The sequence below is a fragment of the Eptatretus burgeri genome, chromosome 9, assembly GCF_056783735.1.
Source record: "Eptatretus burgeri isolate ZD-2024b chromosome 9, Ebu_testis_v1, whole genome shotgun sequence".
Taxonomy (NCBI): domain Eukaryota; kingdom Metazoa; phylum Chordata; class Myxini; order Myxiniformes; family Myxinidae; genus Eptatretus; species Eptatretus burgeri.
Window position 1 is genome coordinate 67,631,785 of NC_140969.1, and position 24,928 is coordinate 67,656,712.

Consider the following 24,928-nt stretch of genomic DNA (forward strand, 5'->3'; position numbering starts at 1 on the left):
CTTGGGTCCCTCCCTCATGTAGATGCTGCAAGACCGTTTCAGAGTCTTTGCCCGAGACACAGTGGCCGTCGGTCAGGAGCGCGTGACAGCTGTAAATGCTATGGTGGATGAAATGATTGCAGCAGAGCATCCAGATGCTGCCACTATTGCTGAGTGGAAGGACGGCCTCAATGATGCTTGGGCAGAGCTCCTGGAACTTATCGAGACTCGCACACAGGTGTGTATCACGAGACAAATCGCTGTTCAACAATAAGATTATTGATCGTGTTTTTTTTTAAGTGCTTGCAATGACATTTATATTAATTCATCCCCACACTCTAATCTGACAACTCAACATCCAATAAACCTTCGTGAGGATTCCACCTTGAAAACATGATGCTCTTGATCATGATTTTTTTGCCTTGTCATTAGCTTTTGTTCTTTGCTTCAAAGCCTAAAAATATATTTTGGCATCAGCACAAGCCCACTTGTTTGGAACAAGGGCCACATGGCCAGAATCTGAAAGGGAATTCAGGAATCATCTATCTGCATTCTGCATTGCATTTAATATCCTGGGTTGACACCACACTGAGCTTAATGTAATGGACTGCTCGTTTGTGGAAATATAAGTAACAGTCACCGGAAGTGGTGCTACTGCCATCTTAATAGACACAGAAAGCCATCGCCCTTGAACAGATTTATGGTTGAAATCTGAACAAAAGATGCCCTCTCTTGCTTTGAAAAAGGGATCATGCCTGAAATGTGGCTTCACCTTCCTTCTCACAGCATTTAGTATAAATCTCTCAACAGTTTGTTGAGAAAATTCATTTTTCATATTATTTCATTGATGCAGGCCAACTCTACATTCTTAAAAAAATTATGCAGCCCACCTTTTAATAAAATATAAAAAATCCAAGTTTTCACGGTGTTCTTCTGTGAAAATAGGAAAAATGCACTACTTGTCCAATGCTGATATATTTTTTAATCTCTCCTTCACACATGTAAATTTTTATGCAATTGAGTGAGTCATCTATTTTCATGGCTTTCTTGTGTCATTATTAAGCATTTTTTTTCATGCTTGTAGACAAACGAGGTGCATTAAAAACAATTTTGTACGAAGGAAGTACTATTTTTTTTGTGGATACATTGTCGAGGTTCGTATGAGAGCTAACACACAATGCACAACATGGGGGGGGGGGGGACATGAGCCAAGAGGGGTGGGAGAAGGAAGGACAAAACAGTGGGGAACAGAGACATTATGAGATCTGTGGAAGGGAGAGGGATGGGGTGGGGAACATGGAGTATACAAGATGGACACCACAGGGACTTATAGGAAGGAAAGTAGTGAATTTGATGGAGGTGGGTTTGGGGTGGATTAACGGGGGTAGAAACGATCGAGGATTTGGATGGGGGAAGATAAGAGGTGGTGGTGAACAGCTGTTTTGAAGGCCCAGAGGGAAGAATTGGATTGAATACAGTGTGGAAGTTTATTCCAAGGGCGGGAAAAAAGAGGAATGACAAGTCTGAAGACGACAATGGTTCACGAGCGGTATTTGACGATGTAGATTGTTTCAGAAGTCAAGGATGAGACAATGTGATAATTTTTGACAAAGTTATAAAAATGATCAATATGATGTGGTACGAGTGACAGGTTATTAGCTGCAAAATGTCGAAAACCCGGTTTCGTTCAACAACTTTCAAAATTTGACCTTTGTATAACCTTTAAAGGTCACAAAACAATGTTGTGAACAATAAAATAAGGAAACAGAATACGTGCTATAGCTTATTGGAGTTAGTTCGTCGAAGAAGGTTGAAAACCCGGTTCGATTCCCACAACTTTGAAAATTTGACCTTTGTGAACTTTAAAGGTCCAAGGTCAAGGATTATGACCTTTGGTGCAAAATTTCCTCTGGAACATTCCAGGAACAATATAACATCATATAGGCTCTATGGCATTTCGCACTCCTCGGATTAACCAGACTTTGATGAAATCAGCGTAAAAACAAACTTGAAGGGGGCGCCATGGGCAAGATGTTCGAGATAGAGCAAAATGGTTTCAAGACTTTAGGTGGGGAATGACCTCAAGATTATGCATAAAAAATATTGTCATCCAAGCTCTCAAAGTTTGGGCGGTCATATGATTTTTATGTCAAAATTCACAATTTTCTAAGTTTGTGACCTTGTGACTAAAATGAAAAATCGAGCTCCGTGGGGCTATGCAGGTGCCATTGGGATGACCAAATACCAAAATCCCTGCCAGATTCGACAACCCCCCTCGGATAAGATGGATTTTTATGTCAAAATTCGCAATTTTCTAAGTTCGTGACCTTGTGACCTTGACCTTGGGACGAGAATGAAAAATCGAGCTCCGTGGGGCTATGCAGGTGCCATTGGGCTAACAAAATACCGAAACCCCTGCCAGATTCGACAAACCCCCTCGGATAAGATGGATTTTTATGTCAAAATTCGCAATTTTCTAAGTTCGTGACCTTGTGACCTTGACCCTGGGACGAAAATGAAAAATTGAGCTGCGTGGGGCTATGCAGGTGCCATTGGGCTATGAAATACCGAATCCCTTTCCAGATTTGACAAACCCCCTCGGAGAAGATGGATTTTTATGTCAAAATTCGCAATTTTCTCAGTTCGTGACCTTGTGACCTTGATGTTGGGATGAAAATGAAAAATCGAGCTCGGTGGCGCTATGCAGGTGCCATTGGGCTAACCAAACACTGAAACGCCTGTCAGATTCGACAAACCCCCTAGGAGAAAATGTAAATTGAAATTGGCTACCCCTAAAAACACAGGTTTTTTCGGCGTGGCTCCGCCCATATTGGGCGCACCACGCCCATTCTCAGGAAAACACAACTAAATCATGATATAAACTTCCCACCAAAATTTTATCAGGATTGGATCAAAACCCACAGAGCTATGCTCGGGACAGACAAACAGACAGACAGACACCAATAACGAATATAGTGGTCACTTATTTTTTCGTGAACCAAAAGAGTGAAGGTGAGCAGTGATTCGTGATTTTGGTAGTTTTACCAGAAGGGGGTTGCTGGCGGACCTTGAGCACCCTGCGGAAATATGGGGGGTTACATATTGCAGACAGAGCAGGGGGGTGGGCGAGACCGGAGAGGAGACGGTAGAAGACAGAAGGACCACCGATCTCCCTGCAGTGAGAGGGTGAGAGGCCCAAAGACTTAGCCTCATTACGGGAGATACAAATAATCCTACATGCCTTGGTTTCCACAGCGTGAAGCCGAGAAAGGTGAGAGACGGGAGCACCAGCCCAGAGGGGAGAGCGGTACTCTTCAGGCTTCAGACAAAAGCTTTGTATGTGGTCAGGAGCTCAGGTGGGCCGAGGAAGGACTTTGCACAACGGAGGATTGCCATTTGGCGACTGGCTTTGGAGGCCAGGTTGGAAATGTGGCTTTCCCAGGAAAGATCAGAGCAGATAGTGAGACCCAGAAGCTTTAAGGAGAGGACTTCTTCCAGAGGATTGTTGAGAATGTGGATGGGGGGGGGGGTTCCAAAAAGTCCTTTCAGAGAGACATAGTGAGAGTGTGAGATTTGTCAGGATTGAAGGACATGTTCCACGTCTTGGACCAGTTTGTGATTTTATCCAGATCTGCAGAGAGCGAAGAAGCTGCTGCTTGCCAGTCTGAAGGGTGACAGATGGTATGGCAGAGGGTGGAGTCATCAGCAAAGAGATATAGAGGATTTTCCAGAGAGTGGGAGAGATCATTGATGAAAACCAGAAAAGGAACACGGCCCAGAACGCTGCCTTGAGGAACTCCAGCCTGGAGAGGAAGAGAGGATGAGAGAACTCCATTTCGGGCCACACGTTGTCTGCGACAGGAGAGGACGTCTGCGAGCTATGAGTGGGAGATGACCTTGGATACCATAGGAAGAGAGTTTGGTGAGCATGGCAGGGTACCAGACCCTGTCAAAAGCACACAATATGTCAAGGGATATTGCTCTGATTTCATGTCTGGCATTGAGTACCTCCATCCATTTTTGGGAGAGCAGAAGCAGCATATCCAGGGTAGAATGGCCCGGTCTGTAACTAAATTGATGATCGGAAATCAAGCCATTGGAGAAGAGGAAGGATTTAATGTCTGAAGCGATGATGGATTCCACAACCTTGCTGATGATTGGAAGAAGTTTCATTGGTCTGCAGTTGCAGGGATCTGTTTTTGCACCTTTTTATGCATAGCGTTAATGTTCGGTGATTTCCAAGCAGATGGCAGGTGACCTTGAGCAAATGAGAGGGTGAATAGAATAGAGAGAGGGTGAGCAAGAGCAGAGGAGCAGGTTTTTAGGACACGTGGGCAAAGCCGTCTGGACTGGTTGCAGAATCTAAGTCAAGGTTTAACAGCAAGCTCTCCACTTTGCAGAAGAAAGGGACACAGAGTCCAGGGAGAGTTGGGTGTGACTGAGTAAGGTGGGTACAGAAAGCGATGGGTTTCGGACGCAAGATTTAGATGCAAACACTGAGTTTAGGCATTCAGCCTTTTCATGTACGGTGTCAGCAGTGCGGCCATTTGAAGCAAGGGAGGGGATGGAGGGGGAACATACACCACAAACAGATTTGATTAGATGCCACCAGGATTTGGAGGAGGGACAGAATTTTCAGAGTTCAGATTTGAGATTAGAAAGATGTTGTTTTTATGGCTCTCCTCAGGGAAGACACACACTTGTTCCGAGCTTTATGGAAGGAACTGAGATTACCCTCTGTTGGTTTGCTTTCCATGAGGCAAAACCAAGCTGTTTCAGGACAACTGCCTCACCACAAGCCTCATTGAACCATGGGCGGGAGGAAGGGTAGGATAGCGGAAGACGAGAGGGGATAAATCTGTTCAGGAGAGAGAGAAAGTTTCTTTGAAAGAATTCCCAGGACGAGTTAATGTTGGAGAAAGTCGCGATGGGAGACCCGTCTATAAATTTTATGGCTGCTTGGAGACCCTGCCAGTGAAATGGCGAGTGAAATGCGAGACTCGACGGCGCTGAGGTGGTTCTTTATTAATAGCCAGAGAGATTTCTACTTTGACAAACACGTGGTCAGAAGAACCGATTGATGTGCAGGAAGAACAGCAGTTATTTTCAGGGAAATTTGTTATAATCAGATCCAGAAGAGATGGAGTACCATTTTCATGTACAGTACTGTGAATTTTTTGTACGAAGCTGTTTTTTTTTGTACGAAGTTCTTTGTGAAGAAAAGCAATTGAGGAAGTGATGATGGATAACCCAGTTGGGATCCGGGTTGGGAAATCGACCAATTGTGTCAGTAACAATGAGTCGCAGAAATCTTTTGTTGAAGTGCCATGACAGGTGAGGGAGGTAGCCACACTCAGTCAACTGGCAAGATGGCATTTGAAGTCACCACATTTGAGGAAGAGACAGTTGGGATGAGAAGATAGAAGTTGCTTCATGTTTTCAGATAGTGAGGTGTAAATGGAGTCATCACTGTTTGGTGGACGGTAAAGCACACATATAAACATGAGGTGGGAATGGAGGGGAAGCTGTAGCCAGAGGTATTTCTGGGTATGTGGAGTAGTGAGGGCAGAGCATGGTGAGTGAGGAATGAAGTTTTTGATGAAGAGAGCAACTCTGCCACCAGGACGAGGCTCAGGTCTGTCAACCTGGAGGAGGGAGTAACCAGGGCGAGATATTTGGGAGTCAGAGACGTCTTGAGGGAAGAAAGTTTCTGTTAGGCGGATTATGTCTGGTTTGTCAGTGGCACATGTAGGGAAAGATCTGTCAGGTTTGAGCGAAGGCCGTGGATATTTGAGGTCCACACTGTTAATGAAGAGGGTGGGGAGGAGGCTTTGGGTGCAGGGGAGGGGAGGGGGAGGGTTGGCAAGGGAAGAGGGGGTGAGAGGTAAGAAGAGTTGTTGAAAGAGTGTGGGGGATTGCAGAAGATCTTGGGGAGGGGACCGGATGAGGAGGAGAAAAGGCTCTGTGGTGCTGTGTTGAGGTACAGTGGGGAGTAGTAAGAGAGGGGGCAGAAGGCAGTTGAAGATTTGAGGAGGTGGAGTGATGAGATGGAGGTGAGAAGGCAGGGGAAGGAGGAAACTTTGTGGATGTGAGGGGGGGACTTGAGAAGTGTGAGTGAGGGGGGGGGTGAATGGAGGGAGAAGGTTGAGTGGGGAGAGTTCAGGAGGAAAGGTGAGTGGGGAGTTTTTGAGAAATGTGAGAGGGAAGCTTGGAAGGGTCAGAGTGTGATGGGTGATTTGAGAGGGAGGAGTGAGAGGGGTGAATTGGCACATTGGAAAAAAGGATGATTGATCGAAATCAAACATGCATTGCAGACTGGGTTTTTTCTTAATTTACAGTTCACAAATGTGACTAAAGGCATTTATTGAGGGATGCAATAAAGGCGAATTAAGAGAATGGAGAGAAGAAACGTTGTAACAGTTGGACTTTTGAGACAAGATATGAAGGAAAGGTCGAATTGAGAGCAGTCTGTCGAAATAGAAAAAGAGTAGTGAATTATGATACAGTAATGAGAACCACACGTGTGAAAGAGGAAGATAAAGCATTATATGAGACTGTTTTTATTATTATTATTATTATTATTATTATTATTATTCTTTTTTGATAAAGATTGCATAAGATGAGGTAACAATAAACTATACTCACAATAAACTGGAATTAGACAGGTACATGGAAGCATTTGGGATGGATGAATACCTGGACATTGACTGGACTGGAAAGAATGGTTCGGTAAATGTACATTTGTGAAGTGATTGTGATATCTGCGGGAGGGTTTCGTTAAAAGGTGAATGTGCTGTCGGTGTTTAACTATTCCCCACCCTACAACCCGCTAAATCTTCTTCTTCTTCTTTCGGCTGCTCCCGTTAGGGGTCGCCACAGCGGATCATCCGTATGATCCGCATAGTGATTTGGCACTTGTTTTACGCCAGATGCCCTTCCTGACGTAACCCTGGTCGCCTCTTACGAGACAGGGATATGGTACACCTATTTTAACCGGTGTATACACCGGCCCAGTACACTGGTACTCACTTCGCCGACCTCGGAAGGATGACATCTGAGTCAATCCCCTGGTGTATTAATTCAGTGGCCCAACGGGGCTTGAACTCAGGACCTTTTGGATCCCAAGCCACTGCCCTAACCACTGCGCTAACACCAGTCTCATCCTACAACCCCCTTAATCCCTCGAGAAATCAACCATGTTGGGTATAGTTTTTTGGAATTTTGTAACAGAGTCAAGACTTGTGGGAGAGCTAAAACACTGAATGGATCAGAACACAACAGAACAATTAGAATTGTAGAGGGAGGGGGGAAACACGAACAGCAGGGTTGAAGGACAAAACGGAGGGAGACATGGATAAATAATGGATGTGGGGAAGAATGAGGAGAAGGGGAGGACACATGGGGTGGACAAGATAGATAGAGAGGCAAACTCTCAGGAAGGAAAATTTGAAATTTGGAAGAGGTGGGCTTTGGGGTGGGGAGGAGAGTTAATGAGGGTAGAAAATATGGTTTTGGATGGCGGATGATCTGAGATGGTGGTGAACAGCAGTTTGGAAGACCTGGAGGGAAGAGTGGGATTGAAGAGAATATGGAAGTTGGTTCCACAGGCAGGAAAAAAAGAACTAATGAATAGAGGTGAGCATTGATTCTGGGTTTAGATAGTTTCACCAGAAGGGGGTTGATGGTGTACCGCGTGTGTCCTGCAGTTTCGTGGGGGGAGGGGGGTGAAGCAGGGACAAAGCACAGAAGGAGCAGAGGGTGGAAGACTAGAAAGGAGACTGTAGAAGACAGAGACCACTAACCTGTCAGAGATGGGAAAGTGATAAACCCTGAGACGCCACTTCATCACAGGAGATTCCAATAGTCTTGAAAACCTTGCTTTCCATGGCGTCAAGGTGTGAGGCTGTAGAGCCAGCCCAGTGAGGAGAGCAGAACTCCATCCAACTGCAGATGAAGGCCTTGTAGGTGGATCGGTGTTCAGGTGTGCCAAGGAAGGGACTTTGTTTGATGCAGGACGTCCAGTCAGCGACTGACTTTGGAGACCATCTTTTGTATGCGGTTTGTCCAAGAAAGATTATGGTGGTAGTGAGACCTAGCCGAAGAGTTTGAATAACTGAACTTCCTCAAGAGGATTGTTAATAACTATGAGAGGGCTTGCCAGAGAGTCATTTTGGAGAGAGAGAGAGAGAGAGAGAGAGAGAGAGAGAGAGAGAGAGAGAGAGAGAGAGAGAGAGAGAGAGAGAGAGAGAGAGATAGAGATAGAGATAGAGATAGAGATAGAGATAGAGATAGAGATAGAGATAGAGATAGAGATAGAGATAGATATAGATATAGATATAGATATAGATAGAGATAGAGATAGAGATAGAGATAGATTTGTAGGGATTGAGAGACATATTCCAAGTGTTTGACCAGCTTGTGATTTTTATTCAAGGTCTGAAGAGAGGGAACAGGCTGGAGCCTGCCTGTTTGGAAGATGAAGGATATCATGGCAGAGGGTGGAATCATTAGCAAATAGATATTGAGGATTTTCCAGAGAGTCAGAGAGATCATTGATGAAGATCAGGAATAGGACTGAGCCCAGATCACTGTCTTGGAGTACTTAAGCCTTGACAGGGAGAGGAGATGAAATGATTCTGTTGAGAGCCACACATTGGCTACTTGAGTAAATGAAGTTAGTAAGCCATGTGTGGAGTTGTCCTTGGATGCCATAGGGCATAGGAAGACAGTTTGGGGAGAAGCAGGATGTCGGCCTGTATTAAAAGCACAAGACATGTCCAGAGAGATTGCCCTGATCTCATGCCTGACATTGAAGGCCTCCATCCACATCTGGGAGAGCAGGAGCAGCATGTCCAAGGTAGAGTGACCTGGTCTGAATCTGAGTTGATGATATGAGATGAGTTGTTGGAGAAAAGAAAGGATTTCATGTTAACTGTGATGATGGATAACTTGACCTTGCTGATCATTGGAAGTGAGCTAATCGGTCTGTAGTTAAGGTGATCCCTTTTTTCACCTTTTTATGTAATGCAATGATGTTGGCTGATTTCCACATATATGGAATATGACCGAGGGCAAATGATAGGGTGAAAAAAGCAGAAAGAGAATGTGCAAGAGCAGCACAGCTGATGCCATACGGTCCAGTTGTAGAATCAGTCATTCGTGCTTCCAGAAACCTCTCCACCTTCTCAGGTGCAAAAGACATGGATTCCTGGATGAGTTGGGTACGACTGGGTAAAGTAGGTATCGGGAGTGGAGGGGTTAGGGACACAACATTTGGAAGCAAACACAGAATTGACGCATTCCACCTTCCCACGAGCAGAGTCGGCTGTGGTGCCACTTGAAGAGAGGGAAGGGATGGAAGGGGAGCATATACCACAGACGGACTTCACAAGGTGGCACCAGGTTTTATAGGAGAGAGACAAGTTTGAACGTTCAATTTTGAGGTTGGACAGATGTTGTTTTCTGGCTTTCCTGAGAGCGGACACACAACTGTTGCGCACTTTTTGGAATGAGTTGAGATTGCCTTCGATCAGATTAGCCTTCCAGAAAGAGAAGGCTAGTTGTTTCAGAGCAACTGCCTTACCACAGGATTCAATGTTAAGAAGAGTAGGATAACTGAAGATGAGATGGAATGAATCTGTACAGAAGAGAGAGTAAGTCAATTTCTGTGGAAGAATTCCTTGGCTGAGTTAGTATCAGGGGCAGTCGATATGGGAAACCAGTCGTGAAGAGATATGGGAAACCAGTCGTGAAGAGAGATGGCTGCTTGCAGTCCCTGCAAACCTGCCTGAGTGAACTGCCAGACTGAGGCAGTGATCTGAAAATAGCCAGAGAGATGTTGACTTTCACAAGATAAGTATCTTGTTTTTGCAATATTATTTTGAGGTAAATATCTTATTTTGCAGTCATATGTCATATATATATATATATATATATATATATATATATATATATATATATATATATATATCTTGTTTTTGTAATATTGTTTATAGGTAAGTATCTTGTTTTTACAATCTTATTTTGTGGTAAATATCTTTTTTATAGGTATCTTGTTTTTGCAGTCAAATGTCATAAGTATCTTGTTTTGCAATATTGTTTATTGGTATCTTGTTTATCGATATATAGATAAGTATCTTGTTTTTGCAATATTGTTTATTGGTAAGTATCTTGTTTATCGCTATATCGATAGATATCTTGTTTTTGCACTTATAAATGTTTGGTTTATCGGTAAGTATCTTGTCGAGAGGTAAGTTGTTTTTGTACTCTTATCTTGTTTATTTTTCAACTTTTATCCACATATCTTACGGAGTCTGACTTCACTTAATTACAGAGATTGGCTCCATTTCTGACAGTAACAGAGAATGAAATGAGATTTAATGAATATGCCTTCATGTTTTGCAAACAGATTGCTGTTCTCGTTAACCATGCAGTTGTAAAATACATTGTTATTGTGGAGTATGCTGATAACTGTCTTGCATTATTTTCCACATTGAACAAATTAATGTGTAATTTTGAAGTCCTTTTTGAGGTGGATTGTTTGGCCTTTCCATCTGAGTACATCGCTGACTCATGATAATGGGATCCCAAGTTCAAATCTCAGATACAATGTAGATATTTCCATATTTTTCCTGCAAGTGATTTATGTTCAAGCTCCTCCATGATGCTGAGATTGCTTTCAAAATATTTATGCACAACTTAGATGGACATAAACACAGAAATTGTGTCATATTTCCTGTTGTTTGAATGAAACCCACATGGCAAAACTGTACAACTCACCAAAGAAACCTCACAGCCCTGAATGTCTTCATGATCCTTGATTTGCATTGTTCAGAACAATGAGCTTGGTTGGCATTGTTTTTGCCTTTCCCAGGTACTCGCGGCCTCGTTTGAGCTTCACAGCTTTTTCCAACATGGACGTGAGGTGCTCAGCCGTTTGCTGGAGAAGACACAACAGTTACCGGATGATCTGGGACGAAACCAATACTCAGTGGAAAGCCTGCAGAGGGTCCACAGTACATTTGAAGATGATATCCAGATGCTGGATTCACAAGTACGAGCTTAATTTAACTGTTGATTACTCTTCAGCTTTATGTATGGTACACTGGAGCATATTTTCTTCCATTGAATGATACATCTTTTGCAATCTTGTTGAGGGCTCTTTGTGAAGAAAAGCAATTGAGGAAGTTTTTTTCTTCTACAGGAGAAAAGTGATGGCAGGGTTTGTAAAGATAAAGTTTTGCAAAGTAGAGTAGAGAGGTGGTGTTATGGTTAGAGTATCTGCTCATAGTCTGGGAGGTCGGTAGTCAAGCCCCGGCTGGGTCATACCAAAGACTTTAAAAATGGTACATGCTGCTTGTTTGAGGTTCAGCATCTAAAAGGATAGAGCATGGACAGTCGCCATCTGTTGGCATCCATGAGGAGGAGGAAATTCCTTTAGAGTCCAGGAGCAGAGCAGAGTTTGAGGAACAAAAGGTTCACACATTACATAACACACCAGTACACTGAGTGTGGTGAGAAAAATGGTGCCATTGTTATGATGTCGCTGGTACCCTGAGTATCCCGAGAAGTGATGGAACTTCCCCCATCAAGCTGTGGCTGTGTGTGTGTGTGTGTGTGTGTGTGTGTGTGTGTGTGTGTGTGTGTGTGTGTGTGTGTGTGTGTGTGTGTGTGTGTGTGTGTAAAATCCATTGTACTGTTTCTTCGATATTTATATGTTTCTTATGTATTTATTTGATCTTTCTTTGTGTATTTATAAAAAAATGTATGGGTGGACTGACTGCATGGACACAACTGAGGTTGTAGATCTGCTGATGTAGGTAATTTACTGATGTGGATCTGTCACTTGGAGAGGTTCTAGGCTGAAAGGATCGAAACCTCAAGGAAGAACGGTGCCCAGCTGATGATCCATGCAGTTGGGAAAGTGTGTGTGTTTGTTTGTTTTTGTATGTTTGTGTGTGTGTTTGTTTGTTTTATCCCTGTTTATATGGATGAGTTTGTGTGTGTGTGTGTGTATGTGTATGTGTGTGTGTGTGTGTGTGTGTGTGTGTGTGTGTGTGTGTGTGTGTGTGTGTGTGTGTGTGTGTGTGTGTGTGTGTGTGTGTGTGTGTGTGTGTGTGTGTGTGTGTAACATAAGAAGATGCAGCTCATGAGCTGCATTTTAATATTAATTCTACTTCAGAAAATTGCTATCATTGGTGAACCTATATGAAGGATATAAAAGACAAACAAGCAAACTCTGAAGCATCCTGATAACAGGAGAGGGTGGTGTGATTTTCCCATACCAATGCAGCCACAAAATATAAAGTAAAACCACATTCCTCACTTTAGTTTCCTCAATTACATTTTGATATGCCTTCCTCTAACTTAGTAGTCTCATCCTGAAGGGGTTGTGACGATTGCTTTTCGTGTGTGTGTGTGTGTGTGTGTGTGTGTGTGTGTGTGTGTGTGTGTGTTTGTTTGCATGTATGTGTACGTGTTTGTTTTTTATTTTTATTTATTTATTTTTTGTGTGTGATAGAGTTGTGAGGAACAGTTGTGTGTGAAAAAAATGAGGTGTGTGTGTTTGTCTGCGTCGATATATTTTGCTTTAAAAATATTTACCCTCACCGGAGGAGAGGGCATTGCATTTGGGTCCGTTTGTTACTTGGCGAAATCTTCGATTTTGTCAAGTATGTTGGTCTGTTCCGTTTGTTGGTTTGTTTGTTCGTCTGGTCGTCTACAGCCCAAACGGCTGAACCAGTCGTTGTTAAATTTTTACACCTGATAGGCAATCCACCTGAGACGGTCCGCGTCCAAACCCCGTCTTAATCGGACTAAACGCACAGATGCCAACCCTCCCGATTTCATCGGGAGGCTTCCGAAAATTCACCCAAACTCCCGCCCTTACGATCACTATCCTTATCCTCCCGAAATTTTGATATTTTTGCACTGTTCACTAATCAGAATGTACTAGTATGAGAATTGAATGAAAAGCATCGTCTGCTACGTATAGCATGTGGTAACTCCATAACGTTCGCTGCTACCAAATTGTACGTAAAAAATTGCAAATTCAAATGAGGAGCAGCGAAACATTGGGTCTGGATCTCGCTTATGCGATCATGCACTGAGATTTAGTGAATGCGGTATGTGTGCAATACAGTGCATGCGGTATGTATGCACAGTGTATATGCATGCGATACGCTCACTGCATGCAGCTGGGCCCCGTACCAGCCCAGCGGTCGCGACCACCGTGCGGTGTTTAACAGCCGCTAGAGTTCTACGAGTCGCGCTGCAGCTGTGGAACATCGACTTCGAAGTTACCGATGCTTCAAGCCCTCGATGTTGATTACGAAATGGCAGAAAAGAAGCTTACGAAGACCAAGAAATGGTCTCAGAAGTACAAGACCGAATACAGTCTCCAATACCCGTGTATTCAAAAGTCTGAAAGAGGAATTCATCATGCGTATTGTACAGTATGCAGCGTTGATATTTCAGTTGAGCACGGAGGTCGCGATGATATTTGGAAGCACGTTGGAAGCAAACGGCACACAGACATTGCAAAGGAGAGATCTTCGAGCACGAGTACCGGTACACTTCTGAATTATTTCACCAAACAAGGGACAAGCAAGGAAGAGGATGTTACCCGAGCGGAACTTCTCTTTAGTGGATTTATTGTGGAACATAACTTGCCCATATCAGTCTCAGATCATGCTGGACCTCTATTTCAAAAGATGTTTCCAGATTCAAAAGTTGCTTCAAAGTATGGATGTGCAAGAACAAAAACTTCAGCAATAATTGGTGAGTTGTCAAATGTTACTGCTTCATCTATTGCCGATATTGCTAGACTAGCTCCATTTAGCCTAGCTACAGACGGTAGCAATGACAGTGGTGAGGCCCAGCTATATCCTGTCCTGATTTCATACTATGACAACAGTGCTGGGATTGTGAAGCAAGGTTTGCTAAGTTTGCCTGCGTGCAAACAAGATTCCACTGGAGAAAACATTTTCAAACTGCTTGATCATGAGTTCAGTGACAGGAAAATTCCGTGGGGAAATTGTGTTTCCTTTTGTGCTGATAATGCCTCTGTCATGGTGGGCAAGCACAAAGGAGTCGCTGCTTATATCCACAAACAAAATCCAGAGTGCTACATCATGGGATGCCCTTGCCATATGATGCACAATACGGCCAAGAAGGCGGCTCAGGCCTTACCCATTGAATTAGATGACTTTCTCATCGATATTTACTACTACTTGGACAAAAGTAGTAAACGCGTCAAAGGAGTGAAAGCACTGCAAGAACTCTGTGATGCCCCGACACACAAGATTCTGAAGCATGTCGCAACAAGGTGGCTGTCCCTTGGTCAGTGCCTAGACAGGCTGATTGAACAGTGGGAGCCACTTCGCCTCTTCTTCAAAGAAGAAGTACGAAGAAAAATGCAACCAACTGTAGCCAAGACTCTAACAACAAGCAAGAAGGACGGCACTGTATCTACTGCCAGTACTGGCACTGCAGGATCAAGCACTAGTGGAGCAGCATTCACCACTACCACTGCAGTATCTGCTGCGAAGAAGACAGCAGGGACAGCACCAAAACCAATGCTGAGAGCAGGTAGCATCACCGGCCCTTCATCACGTTCATCTACAAAGCAGATCCCTTCAGAGTCGAGAAAGACTGTGATAGTCCCATCTACAGGCAAAGAAGGACCCAAGTTAAGTTCTGCTTTTGCCAAATCACTTGATAGAAGCTCAGCAAAACCTTCGAATCAGAGGTCTTCTTCCTTGGCTGCACCTACCTCAAGCTCTCTCATCAAACGTAAAATTGGATCTGGTACTACGAGTCTGACCTCTTCTGCTGGCAGTAAACGCAAGTGTGATCGCCCTGCGGCTAAGTGTACCACGAGTTCTACAACTAAAAGCGCATCTTCCTCAAACACTGTGCAGGAATCTAGAGAAAAACGTGTCAACAGGATGTTCTTGTCTCCACAAACAAAACTCTATTGTTTCTTCCTTCGATATGCTAACAAGCTTTTTGAGAAGGGGAATCTTCTGCTCCAAAGAGACGAACCCTGTATTCATCTCCTGCACGGAGAATTGAATGGTCTTCTGAAAGATATCTTCGTACGGTTTTTGAAACCATCGGTGTCATCGGTTGCTCTGGTAAATGTACCCTTCTCTGACAGAAATCATCAGAAGAATGATGAGGACCTCATGATTGGGAACGATGCCAAACTGTATATAAGGGAACAAAGGAGTCTCAAGAAATCCACCTTCACTCTGAGTGAGTCAGACATCCAAGGTTTCTTCAGTGCAGTTCGCTCATATTATGTGAAAGCCTGCAATTACATCTTCAAAACCTGGCCGCTAGATGATGAATTAGCCAAGCATGCTCAGGTGCTGGATGTTAAGCTACACCAAGAAGTGGGGTTTGACTGTGTGGAGTTTTTCATCAAGAAATTCCCCTGTCTGTTCAGTGGCGGTGATAGTGACATAGACAGTCTTGAGAGTGAATTCGCTCACGACCAGGCAGACGCCTCCATAGCTACAATTGCTACTGAGACAGTGAGAGTGGATGAGCAGTGGCATCGGATTTCACAGCTCACAGATCCCTGCACTGGTGCCAAGAAGTATCCTAATTTGAGCAAAGTGATGAAGGGAATCTTGGTCATTCCTCATTCGAACGCATCATGTGAGCGGGCACTCAGTCTTGTACGGAAGAATCAAACTGAATTTCTTCCCAATTTGAGTGTCAAAACCCTGGAAGCTCTCTTAATTGAAAAACTAGCTCATAGCACCCCTTGCTACCAGAGAGAATACAGCAAAGACATAATCAGAAGGGCTAAAAGAGCCACACAGCTGTCACTCAGCAAAGCTGCCATGAAAAAAGCAAGCAGCAGTAGTACCAGCCAGTAAGGTAAGAAAAATATTGCTTCTTTTGTGCTTTTTGTTAATCTTTGATTGTCCCCTAACTTACTAATATTAACATACATGTAACATTAAAAAGTGCACAATTTTCCCCTTTTTTTGTTCAAAAAGTGGGAATTCTTAACATGTTAAATGCTCCAAAATAGGGCTCAGAGGGCACCAGAGAGCGTCTAGAACCCCAGAGCTTCCAGGGCCCTAAGGCGGGCCCTGGATCCCGCCGTAAGGGTCGAGCACCCCGCGCTCGAGATGTGCGCTTCGCGCACATTATTTGGTGTCGGTTGCAAATCCTCCCTAATTCTGATTTCCAAAAGTTGGCATCTCTGTAAACGTCACGATGTGACGTCGCACAACGTGAAAACACATTTTTGGACATAATTCAGTGACCGGAAGTCGTAGCGACTTCCAGTTGACGCCAAATTAAACTTCATTCAAATATCTAAATGATTACTAAATGCATCTTACGACAACTTACGCATAGTTTTCGCAAGTGTATGACGTCAAAGTTTTGCCTCTTGACGTCATCTTAAAAAATATTTACGCTCGTGTGCAGCCGAAACGACTGAAGCAATCGTTCTCAAATTTTAACACGTGATAACCAATCTTGCTGAAATAGTCTGGGATCGAATCACGTCATAATCGCACTTAACGTCACGACGTTACACCAAAAAAAGGTGAAAACAAGCTTTTGAACATAACTCAGTAACCGGAAGTCGTAGCGACTTCCTGTTGACGCCAAAACAAACTTCAATGGAATATCTAAATGTTTTAAAATGCATGTTAATACAAATTATGCACAGTTTTCGCAAGCGTATGACGTCAACGTTTTTAGCTATTGGTGTGATTTAAAAAAAATTCTATTCGTTCTACAGGTCACAATTCTTAATCGATTTGGATGAAATTTTAACAGCTGATAGAAATCCATAGTGCAAAAAGATATGTGACTTTTGGTGATGTTCAAGATCAGGATCTGGATTCTGCATCACTTTATATTATCGGCCATTATAAACCAATGGGTAATTTTGTGAATTACACATGGCTATTTCTCAAACAGTTTTGCACTTATTATATTGAAACTTATACTGTCTATTTATGCATGTAATATTAACATGTGTACAAAGTTTGATCGAAATTGACCCAAGGTCAAGGTCAGGGTCACCCAAAACATGAAAAACACACATATAAAATACATATTTTTATTTTACAACACATTTCAAACCTGATAACGGGATCGTAAAGCTGGTTGAAAAGCAATGTTCCCAGGTATTTTCACGTATTTTCTACGATCAGAATGAAGGAAACAAGCACCGATGATAAGTTGTTGAATGTCACATGGTGGCTTTAAATGAGTTGTGAAAATTTTCATTCTGCTGCCATTACCATGACAACGCGCGCCTAATAATTGTTATTTGTGATGTCGCGTCATTTTATTAATGTACGAACAAATAAACACCACACATTCCATGACATTACAGCTTGGACCACCACACCGAAAGGTCAACTAATTCGCCAAGTGTCGTGCTAAGCACGATTTTTCATTTGTTTGTTTGTCTGTCTGTCTGTCTGTTTGTTTGTCCACATAGAGCTCTCATGTTTTTCTCCGCAACCGCTTGCAATATTGAGACCACATTTTCACCATCGGAGCAACTACTCATGTAAAATGTTTTATTAATAATTATGACATCATAGGTCACGTGGTGTGGCAGCCATGTTGGAAAAATGGAAAAAAGTTTGGACCTCTGTATTTCTGAAACCCCACCAAGGAAAAAATTGAAATTTGGCACATGGCAAGTACTCCTCATGGGGAATAAGTGTGATTTTTTTTAAATGACATCATAGGTGCCTTCGTTATGATGTCATAATTGCACATGTAGAACGCCACATCTGATCAGCATGAAAAATTTTGAGGGATAAAATGGGCCAGAGAAAAGAAATCTGATGACATCATCGGTCATGTGACTTTGTAGCCATGTTGTTGTTTTTTAAGAAAACCTTTAAAAATCTTCTTCTCGGAAATGGCTGAACATATCAAGGCAAAACTTTACAAATATGATCGCCTATCCATGAGGAACAAAAGGTTCACACATATGATGTCATAGGTAACATGATTTGGCAACCATTTTTGATTTACTGTAAAACCTATAAAAAACAAAATTTCTCCAGAAGGGCTGGACAGATTGAGGGGAAACGTCACACAAATATTCCCAAGCCTTGGGGATACCAGGGTACTCACAAATAATTGATGTCACATGGTCTGGCAGCCATATTGGATTGAGCAAAAATCTTTGAATTTTTTTTTCTCTTGAACTGTGTAATCAATCGACGTGAAACTTCAAAAATATGATCTAGTAGTGATGGGGAATATATGTTTTAAATTTCAAGCTGCTCAGACACATGGTGTGGTAGCCAGAAGTATTTAATATTTTTGAATTAGGGTTCTTTTTTAATTTATTATAATAAGGTTCATTTGGCTATGCCTGGATGGTTTTGAGGGCAGAGGAGTAGCAGTCCCATCCAGTTCCTCCTGATGACTTCATCTTTGTTTTTTTCTTGTTTGGGTTCATTCTGATTACTTCAATGCAGGACTGAACCTATTTGGTCTTCCATTTCATTTGAGTTGAATTTATTTTAATCCCATTCTAAATTCATTAGAATAATAAAAAAAACATCATGGCTCAGGGTCAGGGTCAGGTGTCCAATCAAAGCGGGGTTGTATCAAAGCGAGACGTCTTGGTACCTTGTCATCACTGCTAGCATTTATAAAGTAGCAGTTCTAATTATGTGTATTATTAATTACGCAACCCACCAGTACACAAACACCATACAAAATTACACAAACACGACACAAAATAAGTCCTGGTGAGGGTCTGCAATTGATTGCTCTTTTTATTGTTTTTTCTGCAACTGCTTGTCCGGTTCTTATAAAACTTTAAACATAATAGGGACTCCCCATGAAGAATATATTTTTTGATAACCTTGACATAGTAGGTCACATGGTATGGTAGCCATATTGGATAAAAAGAAAAATTTGGATATATTTTTCTCTGAAATCCGCTCAACAAAAAAATTTGAAACTTGGCATATGTTATCAACTCCGAGGGGGTATAGAGGGTGATAATGATGATGTCATCTTCAAAGTGGTATTCCAGACATATGTAGTTGGATCAAAATCCTTATCTGAAAAGTCTGAAACTTCATATATCTGATCTACTCTCTGATATGAGTGAAGGATTAAATTTGTGATGTCATCAGTCACGTGATCTGGTGAAAATAAAAACATTAAAAAAAATCCTCTTCTCCCGAACTACTTAACAGTTCGACGTGAAACTTCATACATATGATTGACATGTCATGGGGAATATAGTTTGAAATTTTTTTCTCTAAATTCACCTTCATTGACAAAATTTAGGCTTAATGTGCACAAAACTGGTTGTAAAAAAATATCCTTTTAATCAATCAATAATGAATAACGCAAAGGATAATGGCAATGTATGTGACATAATAGGGTGCATAGATGATATGGGTATATGGGCCATAATAGCATTGGGCCATAATAGTAGCATGTTCAGTTAACGATGGTATTTTTGTTCAGAATTGAGGTTGCGAGGTGAGACTATGCACTCTACTGAGTGCCATTCTTGTTAAAGGTTAAACATTATCTGATTGGCTTTTGTACTATATCATTTTTGTATACGATTCTGAGTTTGCACACAAACAGTGATGGTGTTGCAAAGGTAAAAAAAAATCTGTAATCAAGAAAATCTTTGTGTACTGATGCAGGTAAAACAAGTGCAGAATGAAGCCGGCCGGCTTCAAATGGCCTACGCCGGAGATAAAGCTGAGGAAATTATTCGAAGGGAACGTGAGGTGGTAAATGCTTGGGAGGCCCTGCTGGATGCCTGCCGTGTGCGACGGGTGCTCCTTGCTGATGCAGGAGACAAGTTGCGATTCTTCAGTATGATCCGTGATCTCATGCTCTGGATGGAGGGCATTATGCGACAGATTGATGGCCAGGAAAGCCCTCGGTACGAGTATAACTGTAAGGCATGACTGTATTTTAAAAATTATTTGTAAGTTTGTGTACTGTTATGTGTGCATTTACAAAACAAATTTCACTTATAAATAAAGGCTGTTTAATTTTTTAACCAAATTGTTGATGTTGAATTCCTTATTCTGCACAGGGATGTGTCATCAGTTGAGTTGCTTATGAATAGCCACCAGGGGATAAAAGCTGAGATGGATACGAGAAACGAGAACTTTTCAACCTGTATCGAGCTGGGAACTATCCTTCTTGAGCGCAAGCATTATGCGTCAGAAGAGGTAAATCTGACAGCCATAACACCTGAGACCAAAATGCAGATCTTATGCATGTTCAGAATGGATACAAGTAACTATCAGAAACATCATGATCCTGGTAAAATAGAGCAAAGATTATAGTTGTGTCTGAAAAATGGAGGTTTATATTGTGGTTTACCTATGACCAACACCATTAAATGACATGCATGATTTTACAAAAACTGCTTAATTTTCACTGTAGCAAACATCAATACACCTGTCTGCTAACTTTTAGAGGCACAATTAAGGTTGTAGATCTACTGATGTAGGTAATTTACTGATGTGGATCCGTCACTTGGAGAGGTTCTGGGCTGAAATGATCGAAACCTCGAGGAAGAACGGTGCCCAGCTGATGATCCATGCAGTTGGGAAAGTGTTTATCAGTCGTTCATTAGTCGTTTATCAGCCCTTCAGTTGTTTATCCAGGAAAATGCCATTCCTTTCACACCATGAGGAACATAGGACTTAAATGGCTTAGTGAATGACTTATTCCACTCCAACACAGGATACTTGAATGGCTTATTCCCCAGAGCTGGTACACCTTTTGGCAAAGAATGACAGGCTGAGTCAACCTACCTGATGTTAATTAACAGCATGACAGGGGCTTGAATTCAGGACCTTAATATCTTAAGCCAGACCCCTTAATTGTTAAAGCAACACCAGGCTTATCTATGAAGCCTTCTTTTGTTTTTGTGTTGCCTCTTAAGTCAAGGTGGCAGTAGACTGCCATACGTATCTCAACATCCACATCATTTTACATGATGTACCATTACCAGCTAAATATAACTGTCTGTTGAGCTCAAAGTTAACTCACCCATGTATGTGTGTGTTCCTTCCTTCCACATGGACTATTATTTAATGTTTGGATAAACAGCTTTTTGACATCTATAAATGATGGTTTTGTGGCAGAAAGTTCAAACATCGATAAATATATCTTCAATAGATAATTACAGCATATTTCATACTGTCAATCTTTTCTTGGGATTCAGGCAAACCATCATAACCCATCTTGTTTAAACTAAAACATTTGCTATTGAAATGTATCGTTAGAATAAATAATCAACAAGGATTTTGAGTTTGGGCTCTGTTTTAGTTTTAGTCTGTTTCAGATACAACCTCCATTTAAAGGGCTATGCATATGGCTTACCTGGGCCAAGCTTGAGTGAGGTTGACTTTATTCTTTTATAATTTAGAGGTATGCACAGACTGACCAACATAATGACCTCTTGGGTTTTGTCAACCTTTTGTTGCATACAAAACAGCCTGCTGACATTGGCTTACGCCAAACTCTTTCCTGTCCCCTGAACCTTGAGGCAGCTTCACTCCATACCTGTAGTTTTATCCAATGGCCACTGGCATTCATTGCATTTACACATTTGTCGAAGGCACAGATATGTCATGATAAAATATAGCGAGTCCTATTTTGCCATGACACAACATTTGATAAATAATATATGTACTTCACCTCATCATGGGAGATCGCAATTATTTTGAGACCCTTAGATTCCACAGCATCCAAGAGAGACAGATGTGATGCTGGGGCATAATCCAATAGCAGAGAGCAGTATGCCATTGAGCTATGGACAAAAGCCTTGTGATTTTCTAAGGAAAGATTTGGATCAACGGAGGATACCCATACTGCAGCAGGCTTTTGAGGCCAGATTTGCTATCTGGTCAGCCCAGGAAAGGTCACGGCTGATGATGATGCCTAGAAGTTCAAAGGACTGAACCTCTTCCACTGGATAACCAAGCAAATAAATAGGGTTCTTTGACAGTCATTGCCAAGCGATAGGATAAGACTGAGATTTTTCCAGGATTGGTGAAGAGGTTCATTTATCAGTACAGAGTCCAATCATTACAAGGTCAAGAAAGAGAGAGAGAGAGAGAGAGAGAGAGAGAGAGAGAGAGAGAGAGAGAGAGAGAGAGAGAGAGAGAGAGAGAGAGAGAGAGAGAGAGAGAGAGATGGATGCAGAAAGAGATATGCAGATGCACTCTGTCCAGCAGAGGGATGGGAGTACTGTCCACCATGATGTGGGGTCATCTGCAAAAAGGAAGAGAGGATTTTGCAGAACGTCAAATAAGTCATTAACATAGATGAGGAAAGACTAAGCCTAAAACAATGCCTTGGAGAACTCCAGTCTCTTCTGGGGGAGGGGAGAAGAGGGTTCCATTGATGGCAACACTTTGACTGCATGAATGGAGGAAGTCAAAGATCCAGGAAGGAAGGTGGCCTTAATGCCTCAGGCAGAGAGATTGGCAAGCAAAGGCAGGCTGCCAGACTGTGTGGCATGCCCGATATACAGTTGCCTGCAAAAGTATTTACCCACGACCAATAATGCCACATTTCAATGAATTACGAATAATGTAGAAATAATTTTTCCAAACGAACTTTTTTATTCATAACTGGGGATATCAAACTAAATACTGCTGTAGTTGAAGGATGTTACATATCAGAAATACCTGCAAAAAACATGTACAAATCAAAATTCACTGGATGCAAAAGTATTCAGCCCCTTCGGCAGTCCTTGGCAGAAACATCTTTTGCAGCAATAACTGCGATGAGTCTTTTTTGGGTAGGTCTCTACCTGCTTTGCCCAGTGAATGCTGAAGTCTTTGCCCATTCCTCATGTGAAAATTGCTCTAGTTCAGCCAAGTTTAATGGGGAATGTCGATGGACTGCAATCTTTAAGTCTCGCCATAAATATTCAATTGGGTTAAAGTCAGGACTTTCACTGGGCCATTCAATAATGTTTTTTTCTTATTATTCAGCCACTCCAGTGTGGCTTTAGCTTTGTGCTTCAGATCATTGTCCAGCTGAAATGTGGATCTCCTGCTGAAATGTGGATATGTTTTCATCATTGTTTCTCCTGTACTTTGCACCATCCATTGTCCATTCAATCCTGACAAACTTGCCAGTCCCTGCTGATGAAAAGCTGCCACCACCATACTTGACAGTATGGATGGTGTTGACTGGATGATGCATGCCTGGTGTTAGCTTAATAGTTAGGGTGGTGGACTTAGGATCTGAGGGTCCCGAGTTCAAATCCTGCTCAACTGTTGAATTAATACCAGGTGGGGTTGACTCTGCCTGTAATCCTGAGGTTGGCAAAATGAGTACCAGCTTGCTGGTATACTGTGTTGGAGTGGCGACCTATCCAGGGTTGTGTCCAATAGTCCAGCAGACTGGTTAAGCAGCACCAATGCTCTGTACGGAGTATGGGCCCGATTGATGGATGTGTAGGTGATGTGCAGTGTTTGGCTTGTGCCAGATGTAACACCAATTTTTGTCTCCTCTGACCATAAAACGTTTCTGGACATTCCTGCAGTATCATTAAGATGCTTTTTCACAAACTCCATATGAGCTTTTAGATGAGTCTTTTTCAGTACTGGCTTCTTTCTTGCCACTGGTCCATAGAAGCCAACTTTGTGAAGGGAACGGGATATGGTTGATTGATGAACACTGTCCCTCATCTCAGACATGGAGCCTTGCAGATCTTTCAGTCATTGTTGGATTTACAGTGGCATCCCGAATCAATTTCCTGCTTGCCCGGCTTCTGAGTTTGGATGGGCGACTTGATCTGGGTAGAGTCTGGGTGGTATGATAGATATGTCTTCCACTTCTTAATGATGGATTTCACCGTACTCAAATGGATAATGAGTGACACTGAAATCTTCTTGTAACCCTCTCCTGAACGGTGTTTCACCACTTTATGTCTGACTTACTTGGAAAGCTCCTTGGTATTTATGTTTGCCTTGTTGGTTGACCAAGTGAGTTGCATCTCAAAAACTCCGAAGATAAGTGGGGGAGTTTAATTTCTAAGTTAAACCACTGATTACATACAGGTGAAATCTATTACATGTATTTTGTAACCTTTCAAACAAATAATTTGCTTCTGAAGTGATTTAGCGTTAATTAGGCAAAGGGTTTGAACACTTATGCACACCTAATAATCATCTGATTTTCTCTGTTCAGCTTACTTAATCACATTTTATCTGTATTTTTTTTAGCTTTATCACTTTGAAGCAGTTCGTGAAGACTCTATATATTAAGTTTGATTTGAAAGCATCATGGAGTATACACCAGAGACAGACTTGACGAGGCACCACTACATGACTTGGAGGAATGTGACTGGTTGGAGAGTTCAGCTTTGAGATTTGTGAGATTGTTTTCTGGCCGTCTCAGGATGGACTCGCAGTTGTTGTGAAAGCTCCAATCCTTTTGTGAAAGGGCAGATGAAAGTCCCTGCCATTTGTCCTGAGAGAACAGCCATATCCTGCTTCATTTAGCTTTCACCTTCACTTCACAATAGTCAGGGATATATGGCCCCTAACTACAAAATTATCAGAAGTGCTAATAGGGGTAGAAGAGGAACAAGAGCGATTAGATGGAAGGTTAGTCATTACCAGAGGTCCATGAGGGAGGATGTACCAGTCATAGAAGCCTCGGTTGGGAAGTTTACACATTGGGTTAAACCCACAATTTTGCAGGAGGCCTTTGCTGCAATGCCATGTCTGGTTGTTGCCTATCCGACATCTAGAGAACTGCCACGATGACTATTTAATTCTCCACAGATGAGAAACAGGAATTTGGAATGGGTGGTTATGAGTAGATCCATGTTCGAGAAAATGGAACTATATAAAGAGTCGTCATTATTGGGTGAAATGTACACCACACAGGTAAACATTCGGTGGTTGCAGAGAGGTATTCACAGCCA

General features: G+C 42.3%; 1 protein-coding gene across 2 annotated transcripts in view; it reads left to right on the plus strand.

The window, feature by feature from the left end:
- The window catches only part of LOC147020275 (spectrin beta chain, non-erythrocytic 1-like), a 264,618-nt gene that overhangs the window by 217,418 nt on the left and 22,272 nt on the right, over window positions 1–24,928 (plus strand). For both annotated transcript variants that reach the window (XM_085895518.1, XM_085895519.1), the window contains 4 exons: window positions 23–217; window positions 10,853–11,032; window positions 19,659–19,903; window positions 20,060–20,198. In XM_085895518.1, the coding sequence (XP_085751644.1) occupies window positions 23–217; window positions 10,853–11,032; window positions 19,659–19,903; window positions 20,060–20,198 (759 nt within the window). The remainder of the gene's footprint in view (window positions 1–22; window positions 218–10,852; window positions 11,033–19,658; window positions 19,904–20,059; window positions 20,199–24,928) is intronic.